A 19,242-nucleotide genomic window follows, 5' to 3' on the forward strand; every position below is an offset into this window, starting at 1 on the left:
TCATATGCGTTGTGAAAATTTGCGGAATTATGGCTTGAGGAGTAATGGTTTTTGCGGACTTAAAAAATGCGGAGTGATGGTATGCGGGATTTTTTTTTGCGGAATGGAAAGATATATTCGAGGAGAGCACGTTGTTGATCTTGAACTTCTGAGACCAGTTATGTAGGAAGGAAGTGAACCATTTGAGAACAGTCTCGGATAAACCCATTCTGGTATTTAGCAGCTCCAGTAGGTTCTCATGTTTGACAGTATCAAATGCTGAGGAGAGGTCAAGAAGGATGAGGAGGCAGGAGTCCTTGCTATCAAGGATTTGGAGGGCGTCATCAATTATGTGAGTCATAGCCGTTTCCGTGCTGTGTTTCGCTCGGAAGCCTGATTGATGAGGTTTGAGGAGGTCAAACTGACCAATGTGTTTTGTTAGTTGGAGTTGTACACATTTTTCCAGCAGTTTGGCCAAGGTGGGGATATTGGTGATAGGGCGATAATTGTTTAGGTCAGCCGGGTCAGCTGTAGGTTTCTTGAGTATAGGCGTGACTTGCCCCACCTTGAGGGAGTCTGGGATGAGTCCTTGTTGAAGGGAGCTGTTAATGATTTTGGTCCAGAGTGGGAGGAGCAGGGGGTGAAGTCTTTCACAGCATTAGCAGGTAGGGGGTCTGTGGAGTGATTAGAGGGCTTCGAGGTGCCGAGCAGTTTGTGGATTGTTTCTTCAGTGTAGGTGTCGAATGACGTCCATGATGCGTTGTTCTTAGGATGAGTGGTAGAGATTGTTGTGCTTTTTGATTGTGAAGGTTGCATCTTGGTTTGAGTTTTGACTAGTTCGAACAGTTTTCTCGGTCGGTTTTTTGCTTGGTCCAGCTGGAGGCTAAAGAAGTCAGATTTCGAACGCTTGATTTTCCTAAAGTAGGCATTTCTCTTGTTCTTCAGCGTTTTAAGGTGCAGTGCTGAGGGGTCAGATCTCCAGGTGTGCTCTGCCATTCGCATAGCATGACTGTCTTCATTGAGTCTGCCGTCATACCAAGGGTTCGACTTCTTGGTGGAGACTCTTCAGTTGCAGGGGGGCAGCTTCATTGATTATTGAGTTCATAGAATCGAGGTAGAGGTCGGTCAGTGATTGAACATCAGAGGCGCCCGAAGGGGGAAGGAGGAGACTGCAGGTGTGGGACGGCAGGGAGTTAGGGTTAAGATTCTTCATGTTCCTTTTCAAGATCTTGGATTTGGTGGGTTGCGCCGTGTTAGGTTTAACTTTTTTGTTGATGAAGAAAGTGATAATGTGGGGGTCTGACCAGTCACAGGGTTGGATCGCCTCCAATTGGGTAGAGTCCTCTTTGGCGATGATAAGGTCGATGATCGAGCCTTTGTCGTGTGTCGGGCTGTTGCAGATTTGGGTGAGGTCAAGCGCATTAAGGAAAGTTTTGAGACTATTCACCACTGCGTCTTTCTGATCGTTCCAGTGGAGATTGAAGTCACCCAGGTAAATTTGAGTGATCTGCCGGCCGGCATTGGATGAGATCGTGTCCATGAGTTGTTGGGTGAAGGTGAGGTTGTCCCCGGGCGGGTGGTAGATGGCATGTAAAGAGCATACAGGTTTGCCCTCGCTGGAGATATCGAGGCAGAAGAGTTCACAGGAAGTGAGGGAGGGGGAGGTGACTTTAGTAACAGAGAGGTTGCTCCTAAAAATGCATGCGATTTCCCCCGCCCGTCTTGCCGGACCTGTCGAGTCTAATGATGTGGTAGTTGGGGGGGACTAGTATGTCCATTATAGGTGTAAAAGTTTCAGTTAGCCACGTTTCAGTCAGAATGGCTAGGTCTCCATGTGTAGAGAACAGCCTTTTTGCTATCAAACCAGTGCAGCTGGCGCAATCCACGTCGGTGCAGTCTCTTTGCTGGGTTCTTGGTATAGCATGGCAGTCCTTCGGGCCTCTTTTTCAGTTCAACGAGATCCAAGTTCTGGGCACTAGGGGTGCACTTTTTATGCCCTCATGGTCATTAGCCATTGAGCTACTAGGTCCCCTTCTTCCGGATGACTACTTCCTGGCAAGTGTGGTGTCTAGCTATTCCAGAAGGTTCTATTCTGCCCACTTCCAACATGGCAGAACCCCTCTTTTGGGATGCAAAGTTCCCTAGCCCCAACCCAGATATATGGCTATCAAGGGAGCTACATGTCCCTGAAAGACCGGTTTGACAACTGGCTTCCTCTCGCTGTCCCTAGTACCAGTCTGTCTGCCTAAACAGAGCAGCCCCCCATCAAAGGTGGCTTCCCATTGAAAGCGTGTCGTTCGGATCAGCACCTGTCTGGTTTCCTGCCAGGGTGAGACAACACCTCTCCCAAATGTAGGCTTCTATTATGTTCTTTCCTAGGAGTCATTTACACATCTTCTCAGGAAGGCAGAAAGCAGGTTCAGGGACATACCTATGTGCAACAGTGAACAGGCACAGGAGACTTTAGGTAATAAAGTGGATTTTTTTTTAAAGATGCACACAGCAACACGTTATAATAATTTTGACTTAAGCATCAAGTCAGGCTTAACGTAACAAGTAGTTTGATACCCAACAGTACCGACATTAGTAGTCCCAGTTAGAAGTTAGCAGGGCTGACATGTCAACCTGTAACTCTGCGCTTGCCAACGGGGGTACCCCGAGTAAGGGCTCGATATGCCTACATTAGGGGTGGCGTGTATATATATATATATATATTAAAAAGGGAGGAATAGGTTTTGCTATTGTTTTAAATGTCAAAATCAAGTTAGCAGTTTAAAACTGTCCTTCCAGTCTGCAGTGATAGACTGGGAGACATGTATTACTTTTGTCACACCCAGGGTGGCACAACCAGTGCTGCAATCACTGTGGGGACCTCCAAACCTACAGGCTCTGAGGACTATTTACTAGGGACTCACTAATAAGTTACCTCATGCTAACTGCCTATAAATCAATTAAACCAACATTTCAAGGTCACAGCACTGGCACCGAGGACTTGTTTGCAGGCCTCAGTGCGCTCTTAAGATCGAAAGACCAGCAGCTATAGTCCAAAACTTTGGGGTAACCAAACAAAGAGGCATTTTCTTACAGTCGACATAAGGTTACTCTGTACACGAGGAAGACATTCCTTATTGCTGCTCCTACCTAAAGTCATGTCCTCTATTTTGCATGCTCCTTTGCTTACTTTTTATATACTTGCTTTCGTGTAGTAAATAAAATGTTACATTTCCTTTGTCCTAAGGTGAAGAGAATCCCGGTTAGCAGAAAAAGTTCAAACTTCCTTCTGATGTGCTCTTACCTCATCAGAGCCGTCGATGCAGTCATGGTCACCATCACACTTCCACCTCCCAGCAATGCAACGGCCATTGGCACAGGAGAACTCACTTTCAGAGCAGGGTCGAGGCGCTAGACGAGGGGAGGGGAGGGCGAGAAGTGTGGAAATGTGGAAGGGAGGAAAAAACAAATGGGGGATAAATTGAGACGATCAACAGAGCAGGCACAGAGTAACGTGCTTGACACACGCACTGCACTCCGTAGAGTCTTGGGGTACAGACACCATGAAGCCAACACGCAGGGGGTCCTTGGATAGTCACAAGGGGAGAACAGAGAAGGAGGAAAGGAGACCAGAGATGTGATTTGTGTTCTTTCTAGGTAAAATTCAATCAGTGGCTAAAAATATACCTGGCAGCTGCACAGGTGAGCAGGAGCAATGGGGATAGTGGGTGGTTAGAAGAGGAAGCAGAACACATTTGTGACTATAGAAGAATATCAGGCAAGCAAACTAATAGTACATTTGCAGAAACTATGAGCAGGGTCACTCAGAGTGACTCGGGTAATGTTAAGCAAACAAGCATGAAATTTATCCATCACCAAACACGCAATACAGAGATACCTAAAAACGCAATGCTTTACACTGCTGCACAGAATAGAACTGTGTTATCAAAGCAAAACCTAGGGCCTTGCATCACTGCACAGCATTCAGTCTCACTAGCAGCGTAAAATACAGTAATTATCTTGCTCTGAAGACAAAATAAATTACCTCACAATTCCTCGCTATGAATGCACCACACCACAATAGTCACAAAATGTTATCAGGAAGGAATACACATACACTTTCAGGTCATAGGCTTACTATACCATAATGAAATTCTGCTATGGGCAAAGCTCACTCATGCTTCTTATACATGGAGATCAAAGTTTCAATATTTGATTCCACCAAGTGGAGTATCAGTCAATGGTTATTGTTTTAAACCAAGAACAATGAGCCACCAAGTTCTACACTAGGGGGAAGTGCACATGCACTTTTCGGCCTCAGGGGATTACTGAGTTATCCAACTCCATTCCAAAGTAATTCACTAAGAAAGGAGCATTAACAACTTTGACATGCAAATATCACATCCTACAATATACTAGGTGGGAAGTGAAATGACAATCTAAAGCGCCCCACTGATGAAACATCCACTTCTCAAGGTTAAGCGTCATAACTGCATACTGCTTCCAAGGATTTGGAGCACACACTACCTTCTCCAGTTTTTTCTTCTGAACAGCATATTAATTAGCTCTCTCTGCCAGCACCAAATCACACCCAATAGGCTAAATTCGAAGGCCTAAGCAACGGAAAGAGGAAAACTTGTATCCGGCAGTGTGGCTCACGATTATGGTACCTTAACAGAGGTCTTAATAATGAGTTAATATTAAGATTACATAAAAATGCCCCACTCTACAATTTCTTTCCAGCATTTAATTTCCCCAGAAAATATTGTATTTCGTGGTCTATGTTCAGACCTTTGTCCACAGCACATAAGACCGTATTTCAACTAGCTTCACATTAATGTTAACTTCAGTACATGATTATCCCCTCTAATGTCACTCAATACAGTTTCAATGCCATAAAGTAAAACCTTCTTGAGCAGTACCAGTGAATGTATGATACACTTTATTAGGCATGTATGAATTAACCCTTTCGATGCTCATGACGAGCTGAGCTCGTCATGAGGCACGGTTAAGCTGTGCTTATGATGAGCTGAGCTCGTCATGAAACAATAGTATTCATACAAGTTCAGCACAGGAGGGGAAAAGTCACAGCAGCCAAGGTGTTAATGGACTAACTCTGCTAGGCTTTGTGTAGTACCTTAGGTCTGTAAATTGGAGCTCTTTTAGAATATACACATACATGGAAGGAGTGAACAGTAACTATGATATACAGTAATAGTGTAATTGGGTTATGTGAGTTACAAGTTTGTAATTTGCCTTTGTAGCCCTGATGAAGTCAAAGGTTGATGTACTGCGTGACGAAACGTGTTGGCTACGGGTTTTGAAGATGAAGGAATAAAAAGAAAAGAATAAATACTAACTTCAGACTGACTTTTGAAGAAAAAAATAATTTGATGCAGAGGGTTGCTCAGGAGCTCTTAGTTGAAATCCATTTATACTTTTACCAACTTTCAGATGCAGTTAAGGTTACGAGTGTAAATGGATTTCACACAGAGAATAAGACCTGCATTTACTACCACCCAAATACATTGAGCCTTGAAAAAGAGTGTTACCTCGAAACACATGTTGGCTGTATCTTGTCATACCATCATGCAGCTGTCTTTCAAAGTCAACTTCGTGAGAAACTGATGAATTGGATTCACAAATAAAGGCATACATGTGGTTGGAAAGAAATTCTGGAGTGCGACATTTCCTCCATTAGGGTACCATGACATTTAGCATACAGTTCTCTTTCAGGGGATCCTCATCAATAGTCATAAGCACTAGAATAGTCCCACCCATGTGCGGGGCCCCAGAAACACAAATATATATATATATATATATCTATCATGTGAATAAGCCTCTGAGGAGGCGAAACGTTATAGCGGCTTTGCAACCAAATAAATAATCTTGCCAGAAACTTTGGTCCGTGTCTGCGTTGCTGCGGTGGGGGATTGGATTCCCTCGTCGCTGCTGTGAAGGTGGTGATAAATATATATATATATATATATATATACACATACACACACACAATAAAAAAAATGCAGCCTTACACACACTAGAGCTGAATAATGCTTTAAGGACTTCCCATTATATCATAAAGAATACATTAGAAACAGGGAAAAAACAACAGCAGAGCATGTTTAATAAAGGGTTTAATGCTTAGCACTAAGCACAAACTCTCAGATAGGACAGAAAGCATTGACAGCTCCCAGGCTGCATTGCAGAAAACATAGCCTAAAAAGGCTGGAAAGCTAACTCTTAGCAACATAGAAATAAACTGTCACCGTGCCTTTAAGGTAGTCATAACCCCCAGCTTCCCATCATGCCTCAGGGGTGACAGTTAGGTCAGTTGTTCTTTCCGGCTCATTCAGGAAGGATCCTGGTTACACAGCTCCACTTCTTTCTGATTTTAGTGAGAAATAATCTTCACTTTTTTGGAAATTTTTGACTTACTTCGACGTCTTTCATCTTTTGAAGTAAGGTTCCGTCTTTTTTTTATTTTATTTTTTACAGTTTTGGGCATTTTTTCCACTCAAAATGCCATCTCATTTTAATCCCTGCCCTTCTTGTGGAAAAAAGAAGGCCAAGTCAGACTCTCATGCAGTCTATATTCTTTGTTTGCCTAAGGACCATGTCCCCAAGTCCTGCCCTCATTGCCAGTCCCAATCCAAAAGGACTCTAAAAGACAGAGAAAGGATCCATCTTTATGGGCTGGCAGAAAAGGCATTTTCCAGAGGCAGGTCGCCGGTGAGGAAGGGCTCTAAGAGGGCGAGATCTTCATCCAGAAGCAAAGTCCCTCGCTCTTCTGCTTCAGAGTCGGGTTGAAGCAGAAAAAACTACCACTGGTGGGTCATTTGTCCAAAAAAAGACCACCGTCATTCAGGTACGTCTCTCCGTTCACCGCCGTCGTCGAAGAATCGTGATCCTCCCCCGTCGTCAACCCGGCGATGATCGGCGTCGAGGAGCAGAAGCCCTCTGCCATCGTCAACTCGGCAAAAATCGGCGTTGAGGAGTAGAAGCCCTCCGCCATCGTCAACCCAGCAACGATCGGCGTAGAGCAGAAGTCCCCCACCGTCGCCAGCTCAACGTTCGACATCCAGGGCGGGTACCCCTCCATCGTCGTCAGTCCATCGGCGATCGACGTCGAGGGGCAGGAGTCCTTTGCTGTTGTCAACCAGGCGACGATTGGCACGATAGCTCTCCGCCGTCGCCTCGGCGACGATCGGCATCAAGAAGAGCCCGCCACCGCCGTCAACACTGCGATGATCGGCGCCGAGGAGCAGAGGCCCTTCGTCTTCGTCAGCACAACGATGTTCGGCGTCGAGAAGCAGAACCCCTCCGCTGTAGTCGGCTCACTGACATTCGACGTCGAGACAAAGAGGTACTCCGGCGTCGTCTTCAAAGCATTCGACGTCGAGGAACAGAGTCGGCATCGAGACAGATTCCAACACCAGGCCGGAAATAGACGTTGAGATGGAGATCCAGGTCGACATCGAGAAGAGCTCAATCACAGCAGGTCACACGCCCGACGTCGAGGCCCACATCAGTGAGGTCTGGAGAAGGCTCTGTGGTTCTAGTGACAGAATCAGCATCACAACCCTCTTCGTCTCACTCCTCGAGAAATCCTTCAGCGGAGCATTCACCATCTGCCTTGCCAGAAAGGCACTCGGACAGACATCATAGGTCTCCTTCACATCACAGGGAGGCTTCCCCTGCTGTTCATTTGTCACCAAGATTACTCCTTCCCCTCCAACACTGGAGTAAAGATACAGGTGCATCCCGACGGGAGGAAGAATATACCAGTCCTCTTCACAGGTCACCTCTACAAAGATTGGTGCAGGAAGTAGATAGGTCAACCTCGCCCAGACGTGGGGAACGTGCGGGCAGGTCACAGGAGCGCAGACCTAGTTCCCATCGCACAAGGAGAGGGTCACCTACGTGGTCTTCCTCTTCCAGCCGATCCTCCAAGATGGATTATTCACCTACTCTATCGGATAGCCATTTGTCAAGAGTATCACAGATAGATGACATTAACACACATCATGGTGTGCTTCAGAAAGGGGCTCAGTAGCTAAACATCGAAATGTCTACTCAGGTGGCAACGACAATTATTTTTGAGACTCTACATCAAAGAGCAGCATCACGTCCGTTGCTTCCTCTGGTTCCCGGTCTTCTGGAACCGGGGATGGAATTTTCCTCACACCAGCTGCGATTAAAGCTGCACCGGCGAGGATTCAAAAGAAATACAAACCTGCAGCAACAGACCCTGGGTTCTTAAAATTAGATCCGCCTGCCGACTCTGTTATAACTGCGGCAGCGAGGAAAACTCATGCAGTAGCTGCTTCGTCAGTCCCGCCGGATAAAGAAAGTAGGTCCCAGGACTCCGGGGGACGGAAGGTTTGCGGGTCTGCAGCATCATCGCTCAAAGTCTCTGGTGCAGAAGCCTTATTAGGTCGCTACGACAGGACCTAATGGGATTCCTTGGATCGTTTCATGGAAAAATTGCCAAAGGAAGATCAAAAGGATTTTGAGGAGGTCATCAAGGAAGGGTCGCTTGTTGCCAACCAAGTGATTAGCACAGCGGCGGATGGTGCCATGCTGTCGGCGCACTCATACACGCATGGGATTTGCGCCAGGAGGTCCTCCTGGTTGAGACTAACCGCTCTCAATCCAGATGCTCAACAGAGGATCCTAAATCTCCCTTTTTTCGGCTCCTCCCTGTTTGGCACCCACACAGATGAGCAAATGGGTAGGATGAAAGCCGAGCTCGATAACCTCAAAGCAGTTGGATTGGAGAAGAAAAAAGTTTAAACGACAATACAGACCCAACCAACGCAAGGGCTACCAACAGAGGGTTCAAACCCCTCAATGGACCCAGAACAAAAACCAGGGCAAATCGCAGTATCAAGGCCGTAAGTCCAACAGAGGTAGAGGAGGTCACGAGCAACAGTCCTCTAACACGGCCAGGTCGACAGGGAAGCAATAAGCAGGAGCTTCCTCTGGCGCCGTTGCCCACTCCAGTGGGAGGAAGTGCTTCACATCATCTGGAAGAATATTGAAGCATAACAAAATATCGTTGGGTGCTCAGTATACTGCGCAATCGATACGCACTATGTTTTCGTGTGCCTCCAAAGGACATTCCTCCAAAAAAATCTCGTCCTCACCAGTTAAAGTTGCTTAGGCAGGAAGCGATAACCCTTCTGCGGAAAAAGGCCATGGAAGAGGTTCCTTCTGTGCAGGGAAGGGAGTTTATTCCAGGTACTTCTTGTGCCCTAAAGAGATCAGGAGCACAAATTCAGACCTATCCTGGACAATCGCTTGTTAAACAAAGTCATCGTGAAGGAAAAGTTTTGCATGTTGGCCCATCATCAAATTTGTCCACATCTACAAGCAGGAGATTGGATGTGTTTGGTGGACCTCCATGATGCGTACTTCCATATACCTATCATTTCACGTCATCGCAAATACCTTTGATTCGTAATTGGCAGTAAGCATTACCAGTTCAAAGTTATTACCCTTCGGACTGAAATCTGCTCCACAACTCTTTACCAAGTGCATGGCAGTGGTGGTGGCGGCCCTACACAGAAAAGGTCTATTTGTCTACCCTTACCTAGACGATTGGCTCCACAAAGGGCCATCTCCTCAAAAAGTAAGGAATGATTTTCAAGTTTGTCTGAATCTGCTCCGCAGACTAGGGCTTCACGTGAACATGGAGAAATCGGTTCACCGGCCTACCCAGACAATCCATTATTTGGGCTCAACTCTGAGGGAGTGAGTGAGTAAGTGAGTTAAAATTTGTAAAGCACAATTTAGCCCATAGGCATCAAGGCGCATCGAGATGGTACCGCTGTTTGAGATGTAAAGACATGTGCCGACTACAGGTAAGCTTCTGTGAAAAGCCAGGTCTTCAAGGCTTTGCGGAAGAGCGCGAGGGATGCCTGGCCCTTGAGCTCAGCTGGAAGCATGTTCCACAATCTGGGGGCAAGGGAGAAGAAGGCCTTCCCTCCCCATCTGGCCTTGGCAGTTCAAGGACAAGACAAAAGGTTCTTGTTGGCAGAACGAAGAGCCCTGCCCGGAGCATAAAAGGACACAAGAGACCTAATGTCTTCTGCTCCAGACCCTTGCAAAGCACAGTGGGTAAGGCATAGGACCTTAAAGTTTATCCTGGCCTGCACAAGTAAGTCAATGCAGATTTTTTCTAATTGAGGAGCCAGATGACCATCTAGGGGCATCCACCACAAACCTGGCTGCAGCATTCTGCACTATTTGTAGGCGTTGAACTAATCTTTTATTTATGCCTAGATATAGTGCGTTGTAGTAATCAAGCCTCGAGGAGATGAGAGCCACCGTGATCTGTTTCCGGGCTTCAGGGGAGAGGTAGTGCATGATCTTTCTCAAAATTCTTAGAACACCACAACAGGTAGAAACTGTCCTGCTGACTTGTTTGTCAAAGGAGAGAGTGGTGTCAAGAATTACGCCCAAATTGCGGGCGGTTTGAGACAGCGTGGGACAGGTTCCAAGGGCCGGAGGCCACCATTCCATTGACCAGACCTCCGGTTTACCTCCGAAGAAGAGTACTTCGGTTTTTTCCCCATTTAATTTCAGGAAGTTCTTAATCATCCAGCGCACAACTGCTTCCATGCAATTCCTGAAATTAAGGGCCGAGATGTCCACTGATTGAGAGAGAGATACCATAATCTGGGTGTCGTCAGCGTACGACAGTACTTCCAACCCGAACGATCTTACTAGCCCGGCAAGTGGGACCACATAGATGTTAAAGAGTGTGGGGCTCAAGGACGAGCCTTGAGGGACCCCACACTGCACAGGCTTAACGGGGGAGAGGAAGTCACCCAGCTTGACCCTTTGTTTACGCTGGTTGAGAAAAGACGTCAGGAGGTTCAATGCTGGTCCCTCCACTCCCATCTCACTAAGGCGGGTAGCCAGAATGGTGGGGGACAGGGTGTCAAATGCAGCTGTAAGGTCGAGCAAGACCAGAAGGGTGGTCTGGCCACTGTCGACCTTAGCGCGGATGTTATTGATCACCACTGTAAGGGCGGACTCAGTGCTATGCGCCTTCCGGAAGCAGTGCTGAGAGGGGTCAAGCAGGCTGGAATTATCCAGGAAGGAGCTCAGATGATGATTAAGGTGGGCCTCGAGCATCTTAGCGGGGGCAGGAAGCAGGGAAATAGGGCGAAATTTTTCCAAGATTGCGGGGCCTAGAGTAGCCTTATTCAAAAGGGGCTTGACAATCGCCATCTTCCATGAAGCAGGAAAGACACCTTTGGAGATTACCAGATTCATCACCTCCAAAAGAGGTGGCAGCAAAACCTCTCTGCACTCCTTAAGAGTGCACCACCACCGGTGTCATCAGAATCTGTGTGCACATCATCATCTGGATTAGTAGATGGTGTAGGTGAATGATGTGGTGGAGGAGCTGTAGGAGGAGGAACAGTATGGGGAGGTGGTGGAGAAGGGACCCTTAATGGAGAGGTTGCAATGTCTCTTCTTTGGAGGGGGAGGAGGTGCTGGGGCCTCAAGTGGTCTCTTCTTGGAGCTGAGAGTTAATTGTCCGAATTTAGTATCCTTTACAAGAGTTTTCTGTTTGGAATCCGGTGTAAAACGTTCTTCTGAGTAGGGCTAATCCTTCAGCGTCGAAGTTTTCGGCTCCGTAGGTTTTTTCGGCACAGAGTCGGTAGCTGGTGTCGGGTCTTTTGGCTTAGGAGTGTGCCCTTTTGAAATGTCTTTTACCGGAACCTGTTTTTTCGGTTCCGGGTGTTTTTTCGGCTCCGACGCGTGTGAATCTGGCGCTTTGGGCAGATTTTTACTCGGCTCTGAGTGCGGTTTCGGCATCAATGAGCCGCTGCCAGTCTTCGGCGCCGTGTGCTGAGGTGTCGGCGTGGTAGAGGAAGATGGCTTCTTCGGTGTCGGTATAGGATTGGCACCGGGAATAGGCTGGCTCGAGCCCGAGCCGCCTGAAGGCCTAATGGGCTTCTTTGCCGGGCCGGAAGGCGGGTGTGGGAAACAGTGTCTCGGTGTGCACCCAGGCCCGAAGGTGAGGGTGTGACCGAAGCCTTTTTTGAGGGTGTCAAGGAAGGGTTGGGGTCGACGGTCCTACTTACGACCCGTTGAGCTGGAGTAATGTCCTCGACATTGGAGTCTTCGGCATCTGAGGATCCGATACTCTCTTTGGCGTGCTGGTGTTCTGGCACGTCGACGCCCTCCTCGAAGATGTCGTCGGGCATCGAAGCGGACTAGCGAGCCATAGTTCTCCGAGATCGTCTGTCCCGAATGGTTTTCTTGGAGCGGAATGAGACACACGCTGAACAGTCTATGGCCTCGTGCTCCGGTGAAAGGCAAAGGTTGCACACCTCATGTAGGTCGGTGTGGGGAAACTTCGACCCACATTGAGGACACTTCTTGAATGGCGTCCTTTCCATGAGCTAGAAAGTAAGACCTAGGTAGGCCCGAAGGCCTTCGTCGAGGACCGGAATCGAAGACTTCGAAGTGGTAGAGAATCGCGTCGATGTGTAGCGGGATCGAAACAATACCGCCGAACTGGGTGAGTCTGCGCGCCGAAGGAAAGTCGATTCCAAACCGGAGCGCAGGAAACACATCCGAGCCCGATTGCGGAAAAAAACAATCTGGGGATGGAGCCAATGCCCATGCGCAATGTGGTCCTAAGGAGAAGTCACCTATCTCGTGACTTCCAAAGAACTTTTAAGGACAACAACAAACTGCAAACATCCGGGCCCAACACTAGGTGGCGATCTATGCACAGTGTGCAATCTGCAGCTCATATGCCTCGAACATACATATATATGTAAATATAAACATAAATATAAATATAAACATATATATAAATATATATATATATAAATATATATAAATATAAATATATATAAATATAAATATATATATATATAAATATATAAATATATATATATAAATATATATATATAAATATATATATATAAATATATATATATATATATATATATATAAATATATATATATATATATATATATATATATATATATATATATATATATATATATATATATATATATATATATATAAATATATATATATATATATATATATATATATATATATATATATATATATATATATATATATATATATATATAAATATATATATATATTACCTACTGGCGGTCGCCAGTAGGTATATATAGTTAGGATTTTTTCTCTATGGGATTTCTGAAAATTCTATGTCTAATAACTTTGGCGTTTGTGGACGGAATCGGCTGAAATTTTCAGGAAAATGGCACATTTTGTTTCTGAGCAGCTCCTAGAAATTTGGGGGGGTTTCGTCAAGGGGGGGCTGAGAAAAAAGGGGGGTCCCAAAACGCGTTTTTCCCATGTTAATTTCCATAGGGCGGTTGGCCTCACTTTTAGCTCGAACGGCTGAATGGATTTGCACGAAACTTGGCAAAATTGTAGGGACTGTTAGCCCGATGTGCCTTTGCTAGGTCTCAATATATGTGCTTCAGTGGATTTTGAGAAATTAACGTTTAAATCAAGATATATATCTGTAACAGCGCTCCGGGCAGCGATCCGGTTCGCGTACTTTTCGCTTATCGGAACTTTGCGATGCGAAGCTGATTGGCTCTCCGGTGTCTGTCAACATTCTAAACAGTCCGGTGCGGCCGCCATCTTGTCTCTCGGTAGGATCGAGAGATAAGAGGAGGCCAAAACAAAGGGGGAAATTTCGATAAGGGGGCCTAGTAGATCCTCCCTGACCCCCTAAGTTTTATGTGGAGGTTGTAAAGGGTTTCTGCAGGGGAAAAAAAAAAAAAATTATTTATGCGTGGTGAGCTCCTAGTACGCGAACCGGGTAGCGCTCTGGGCAGCGTACTATAAGGATAAAAGAATGATAGATTTTTTTAATACTGTATGTTAATTATTTGTTGTTTTTGTTGTTTTTTTTTTTTTTTGTTTTTTTTTTATTATGATTGTGTTTCATACTTTATTAAATTTTCTAACATTTCATTGTCAGAAATGTCATAATTTATTATAGGGTGTAATTGTTTTTCATTTTGAAGCAGGTTGTCTACTGCTTCAACACATTGTAGAAGTTCGTGGTCTCTAATGTCATCCATAAAGTCATCAAGTTTGTCTTGGCTGCTCTCCTTCAGTTCAATTGAAAATGAAACTTGTTGTTCGCCTTCCATTTTGCCTGAAATTTTGAATAAAAAAATATATATTAGTAGAGATTGGGCACTGTTGGGATTAATTTTAGATAGGTAGTTTTTATCAGTGTATTTTTCTTTTGGCAGTGTATAGTATCAGAGTGGAAATAGGACTATAAAAAAGTGTATGTAATTTAACGAAGAGAAGCCTAACTCCATTCCTAACTATAACAGAGAAGTCTATCTAAATCCATAACTACTACAGAGGGATAGTGTATATGTATCAGAAAAAGTCTACCATATCAAGTTATAGTGTACAATATACTTCATTTTTAAAAATAACAACTTACCTTCAGAAACAAGTTGAAGTCTTAGGTAAGTATTGAAATGTGATGTACAACAAGAAGTAGCAGTCAAAATGGCTGTGTTTTCTTCTCTTCCTTTATATATATTCAGGTATATAACCAATCAAATATCAGGTAATAAAAGTAGAAAATGAAAGTAAGATTTTTATTGGTTGTCAATTCCAACACTTCAGATGTGTTTTGTGAAGTAATTTACCTCAAGGTATTTAGAGAGGTCTACAGGCTTAATGGCTAAATGGAATTTCAATCAAATTTGTGAAAATGAAAGGGATTGTTATGTAGTATGAGTTAATCTATATTTGGTGAGAGTGTCTCCAGTCCTTTTTCTTTGAATTACTTTCCCACCTTTTCTTTGGGCCGCTTCCCGGGAAGCAGTTTAGTCCGCGAACTAGAAGCGTAACGGGAGTCCACCATTTTGTGTTTCGGTCGAATTAACATATAAAATGGAGGTTAAATAATGTTCAGAAAGGGTAGAAGGGGACACGGTACAAGTATTTTGACCCCCCAGGTTTTCTGAGGGTGGCTGAGGAGGACCATATGTGCGGAGAAAAAACATTTTTAAAATAATTTTGGGCGGTTAGCTTCCAGTTCGCGTACCGGGTAGCGCTCTTTGAGCGTAGTTTGTTGAAAATTACAGAAATAAGTTAGAGAAAAGTATTAATTGTGAGTGATCAGATGAAGGGTAGCTCTGAGAAGAGCTTTTGGGTTTATGTTCCATTTAGGTACTTATAAGTAGGTACCAATGCACAGTCTTAAATTCAGAATGAAAATTCTGTTGCCCTCATCTGAGAAGTGAACTCCATCTCCTCTGTAGATATCTTGCATGTAGTAACGCAAGTTATTATTGTACAGGGAGCCCATTCCATGGTCTCTCATGAAAGCTGAAACAGATTTGTTTACATGCTTCCTCGCTTTCTCAATTTGTGGACCAAATTGGTTGGACCACCTCCATTTCTGTCTTTGGCATATATTGGAATATACCAAGGCAGTTTGAGGAAAAAGTGCCATTAATTGCTCAAAGGTGTCCTTTAAAAGCATTTCCAGACCAACCCCAGTCATAGTGCCTAAATCATTTCCTCCACAGTGCACTATTAAGAGGTCAGGTTTTGGCAAATGCATAAAGGTTTTCACCAATGGTATCAATTGGTGACATTTTAATCCTCTTTGGCCCAACCATTTAATTTCCACATCCTGTAAATTGAGGTTGTGTAAATTTCTGTTGTCAGCATACCTTTGAGCCCAGTGGATGTAACTATGTCCAACAATCCAGACGTTAAACATGGTGGGAGAAGGTTGTGCTGCAGTCAGATGAAGTGTGGTAATGAAAGGGCAGTTGAAACAGTAGGAGTTTGTAAAGAAAAAAAACTGTGGATTTCCAATGCTAATTATTCATTAGCAGTGATTGGCGCATTTCCATTTCTGAAAACAGAAAGTTAGGGTGCATGGATGTGTTCTTGAAACATGTAATTTCAATGGTCAAGGAAGAAACTTTTAATGAAAGATTGCACTGGATACGCAGGTGCACTGAGAGTTCAGAGTTCAATTGAAACATTGTTGTGTGAACTTGCAAACATGAGAGGTCTTTCAGGAGGTCGTTGCTAAGCAAAAAAAAGGCAGAGAGGGCAGAGGGGGGGAAGGGTTTTGATTTGAAAAAAGTGAGGGAAGAGTTATGATTGGCTAATATGAGAGATATGTGAAATGAATATCTGTATTTCTGTGCTTTCAATAGCTGCAGCCTCTGGAGTGCATCCTTTTTCTTCTGCTGAAGACAATTTGGTGTATTTCTGAGACTGTTTTCAAAACTCAAAAAGTATTTGCTAAGGTGAGAAAAGATTTATTTATTTTAGATATAGAATAGAATGATTTAAGGAGAAAATGATGAAGAAAGCTGTGTTTTTAAAACTGTGGCTTTGTCTATAGTGATATAGAAATAGATTTTGTTACTTTGAGAAATTGTATTTGCATATTCGGTGTAGGATTCTGGCATGTAGTAACTCAAGGTATTGTTGTATATGAAGCGCATTCCATGGTCTTTTATGTAAGCTGAAACAGATATGTTGTTTTTAAAAACCATTTTGAAAACAATTAAATTTTGGATATGTACTGTTAGAGTTTCATAGGTTGTTTTGGGTCATATTTATAAGGCATTTGAGTGTCTTTGATGTTATTTTTTCATTTTTAAATGGAAAGCATTCCTCATGGGGCAAGTGTCTTGTAAATACGTTCTCACCTGCGCTTGGCAAATTTAGATTTTGATTATGGGAGTTACATAGCCATGTTAATAATGTCGGAAAAATGGTGCTAGGGTATTCCAGAAAATGCTTTCGTGTGTCTCAAGGACATTTTCAGTCATTTCCTCTTGAATGCAGGTATACAATTGATTTATATGCTGTGTTTAAAAACGATTCTTTTCTATGATGATATGTTTTCTCTTTTAAATGGAAAGCGTTCCTCATGGGGCTCTGAGCAGTATTTAGTCATGTTATTCAATGGGTGGTGGATAACATGGCTAAGAGCATTTGCTGAATAATGCATGAATATCGTTGACTTTTCAGCGTTATTCATGCATTGCGACCGTTTTTTTTCTCGCATTTGCGAGCAGTTCTTAGCCATGTTATCCAATGGGAGGTGGATAACATGGCTAAGAGCATTTGCAGGATAATGCATGAATATCGCTGACTTTTCAGCGTGATATTCATGCATTGCTACCGCTTTTTATCGCTAAGGAGAAAATGATGAAGAAAGCTGTGTTTTTAAATTGTGGCTTTGTCTGTAGTGATATAGAAATAGATTTTGTTACTTTGCGAAATTGTAATTGCATATTCGGTGTAGCATTCTGGCATGCAGTAACACAAGTGTGCTTGGCAAATTTAAATTTTGATTATGGGAGTTACATAGCCATGTTAATAATGTCCAAACAATGGTGTTGAGTAGTTTTTAGCCATGTTATCCAACATGGGCTTCGATTGGATTTCCACAGAGCATATTATGGAGCCCATTATCGCCGCTTTATCAGCCGTTTTCGGCCAATAATGCGCGATAATTTTAGTGTACAGGTTTGATAATATTTCCCTACATTCGCAGGGCTAGGTGATAGGCTGAGACCAGCCTGGCATGTAAAATGGCTGCCGTGCACGACAAAATTGTGGCATTGTAAAAAAGGCAAATTGGCGCAGACATTGTGTCTCAATAAGGATTCATTTATAACAATGTGGTATTTTATCAAGCCTGTGCGCTTCAATTATCGCCGCTTTATCGGCCGAAAACGACCGATAAAGCGGCGATAATGGGCTTGATAATATGCTCTATGGATTTCCAATCGAAGTACATGCTAGATGTGAAGACATCTAAAATGGGCTTCGATTGGAATTTCACAGAGCATATTATCAAGCCCATTGTCGCCGCTTTATCGGTGATAATTTTAGCGCACAGGCTTGATAATATATCTCAAAAGATTTTATCGCACTGAGAAATTGGTGGTCAACACTTCCTGATTTCCTTCGAATCGAACGTTAACAGACGTCACGCAGCAAAAATTTAAAAAAAGCTCACGCACAGCCGCAGGAACACATGTATCAACATATATGAGACTCCTCAGCCACTCTCAGAAAATATAAGGAAATAGGATACGTCTCCCGCACCTCCTTATTCCTAGTAATTTAATTAAAACGACGCTCAAAATGGTGTATTCTCGTGCAGTTTGCAGACCAGTTCGGTGTTTGGGAAGCGGTTCTATCGTGAAAAATATATATTTTTTTATTTTCCTCAGGGGACCCTTTAAAAAATTCCAACAACATTCCTAGGGGGTCAACTGGGGTATACTTTGCCCCATTTTATTAAATTTCCCCTTCGTTTTTCACCTTTTCTTCTCTCTCGATCCTACCGAGAGATAAGATGGCGGCCGCTCCGGACTGTTTAGAATGTTGAGAGACACTGGGGACCCAAGCAGCTTTGCATTGCTAAGTTCCTTTTCGCAGGTGGGAGCGTATTTACAAGAAACTTGCACCATGAAGAACGCTTTCCATTTAAAAAAGAAAAATAACATCATACTCAGTCATATGCCTTGATTTGCTATGTTAAATAATAAGAAGGGCATTAAGTTTTTGATGACTGTTATTCATTTACTGTTTGGTAATAGTGGTTATTAACATTTTTTATTATATTTTTCAACAGATTCAACTGCAGATTCTTTCATAGTTTGGAAAATGCCTACCAAAAATAGAATTATAAAGGCTCGAAAACGTCAAAGACAGCACGGTGATGTTTTATTGCAGCAGTCCTCTTCCCTAAATACTTATCAAAACACCAAGAAAGCTCCGGGTAAGACCACAAAGTCTTTCTTAAAAAATATTTGTAGTAAAAAAAGTATTTCTCGCCCAAATGTTTCAGTTCAGAAAAAGAAGAGTAATTTAAATGGAAAGAAAAGACCCATGAAAAATGTTACTGGTAGAGGAAGAGATAACTCTGTGCATGATAGTAGAAGGAAAGAACAGTTCAGGGACATTCGACAACGAATGTTCCGTAATCGGATAATAGTTAATTTATTAAGAAATATTAAGAAATGCAAACAGAAAGCGGCATTTTATAAGAAGAAGAAAAATGTCGAGAAAATTATTGATCATGCTTTTGAAATTAAGCGAAAGTTGTTTATTTTGGTAATCAATAGAATTAGGAAACTAAGCAAGGTAATTTCTGATTTTAAAACAAACAGTAGATGGAAGAGAGTAGTAAATCGTAGCAACTTTTGTGAAGTTTTTTCCGGAGAATGGAT

General features: G+C 43.4%; 1 protein-coding gene across 2 annotated transcripts in view; it reads right to left on the bottom strand.

The window, feature by feature from the left end:
- The window catches only part of LRP1 (LDL receptor related protein 1), a 1,437,817-nt gene that overhangs the window by 339,871 nt on the left and 1,078,704 nt on the right, over positions 1-19,242 (bottom strand). For both annotated transcript variants that reach the window (XM_086966724.1, XM_086966716.1), the window contains exon 69: positions 3,275-3,381. In XM_086966724.1, coding sequence (XP_086822850.1) covers positions 3,275-3,381 — 107 coding nt within the window. The remainder of the gene's footprint in view (positions 1-3,274; positions 3,382-19,242) is intronic.

The sequence above is a fragment of the Lissotriton vulgaris genome, chromosome 1_1 (assembly GCF_964263255.1).
Source record: "Lissotriton vulgaris chromosome 1_1, aLisVul1.2, whole genome shotgun sequence".
Lineage (NCBI taxonomy): Eukaryota > Metazoa > Chordata > Amphibia > Caudata > Salamandridae > Lissotriton > Lissotriton vulgaris.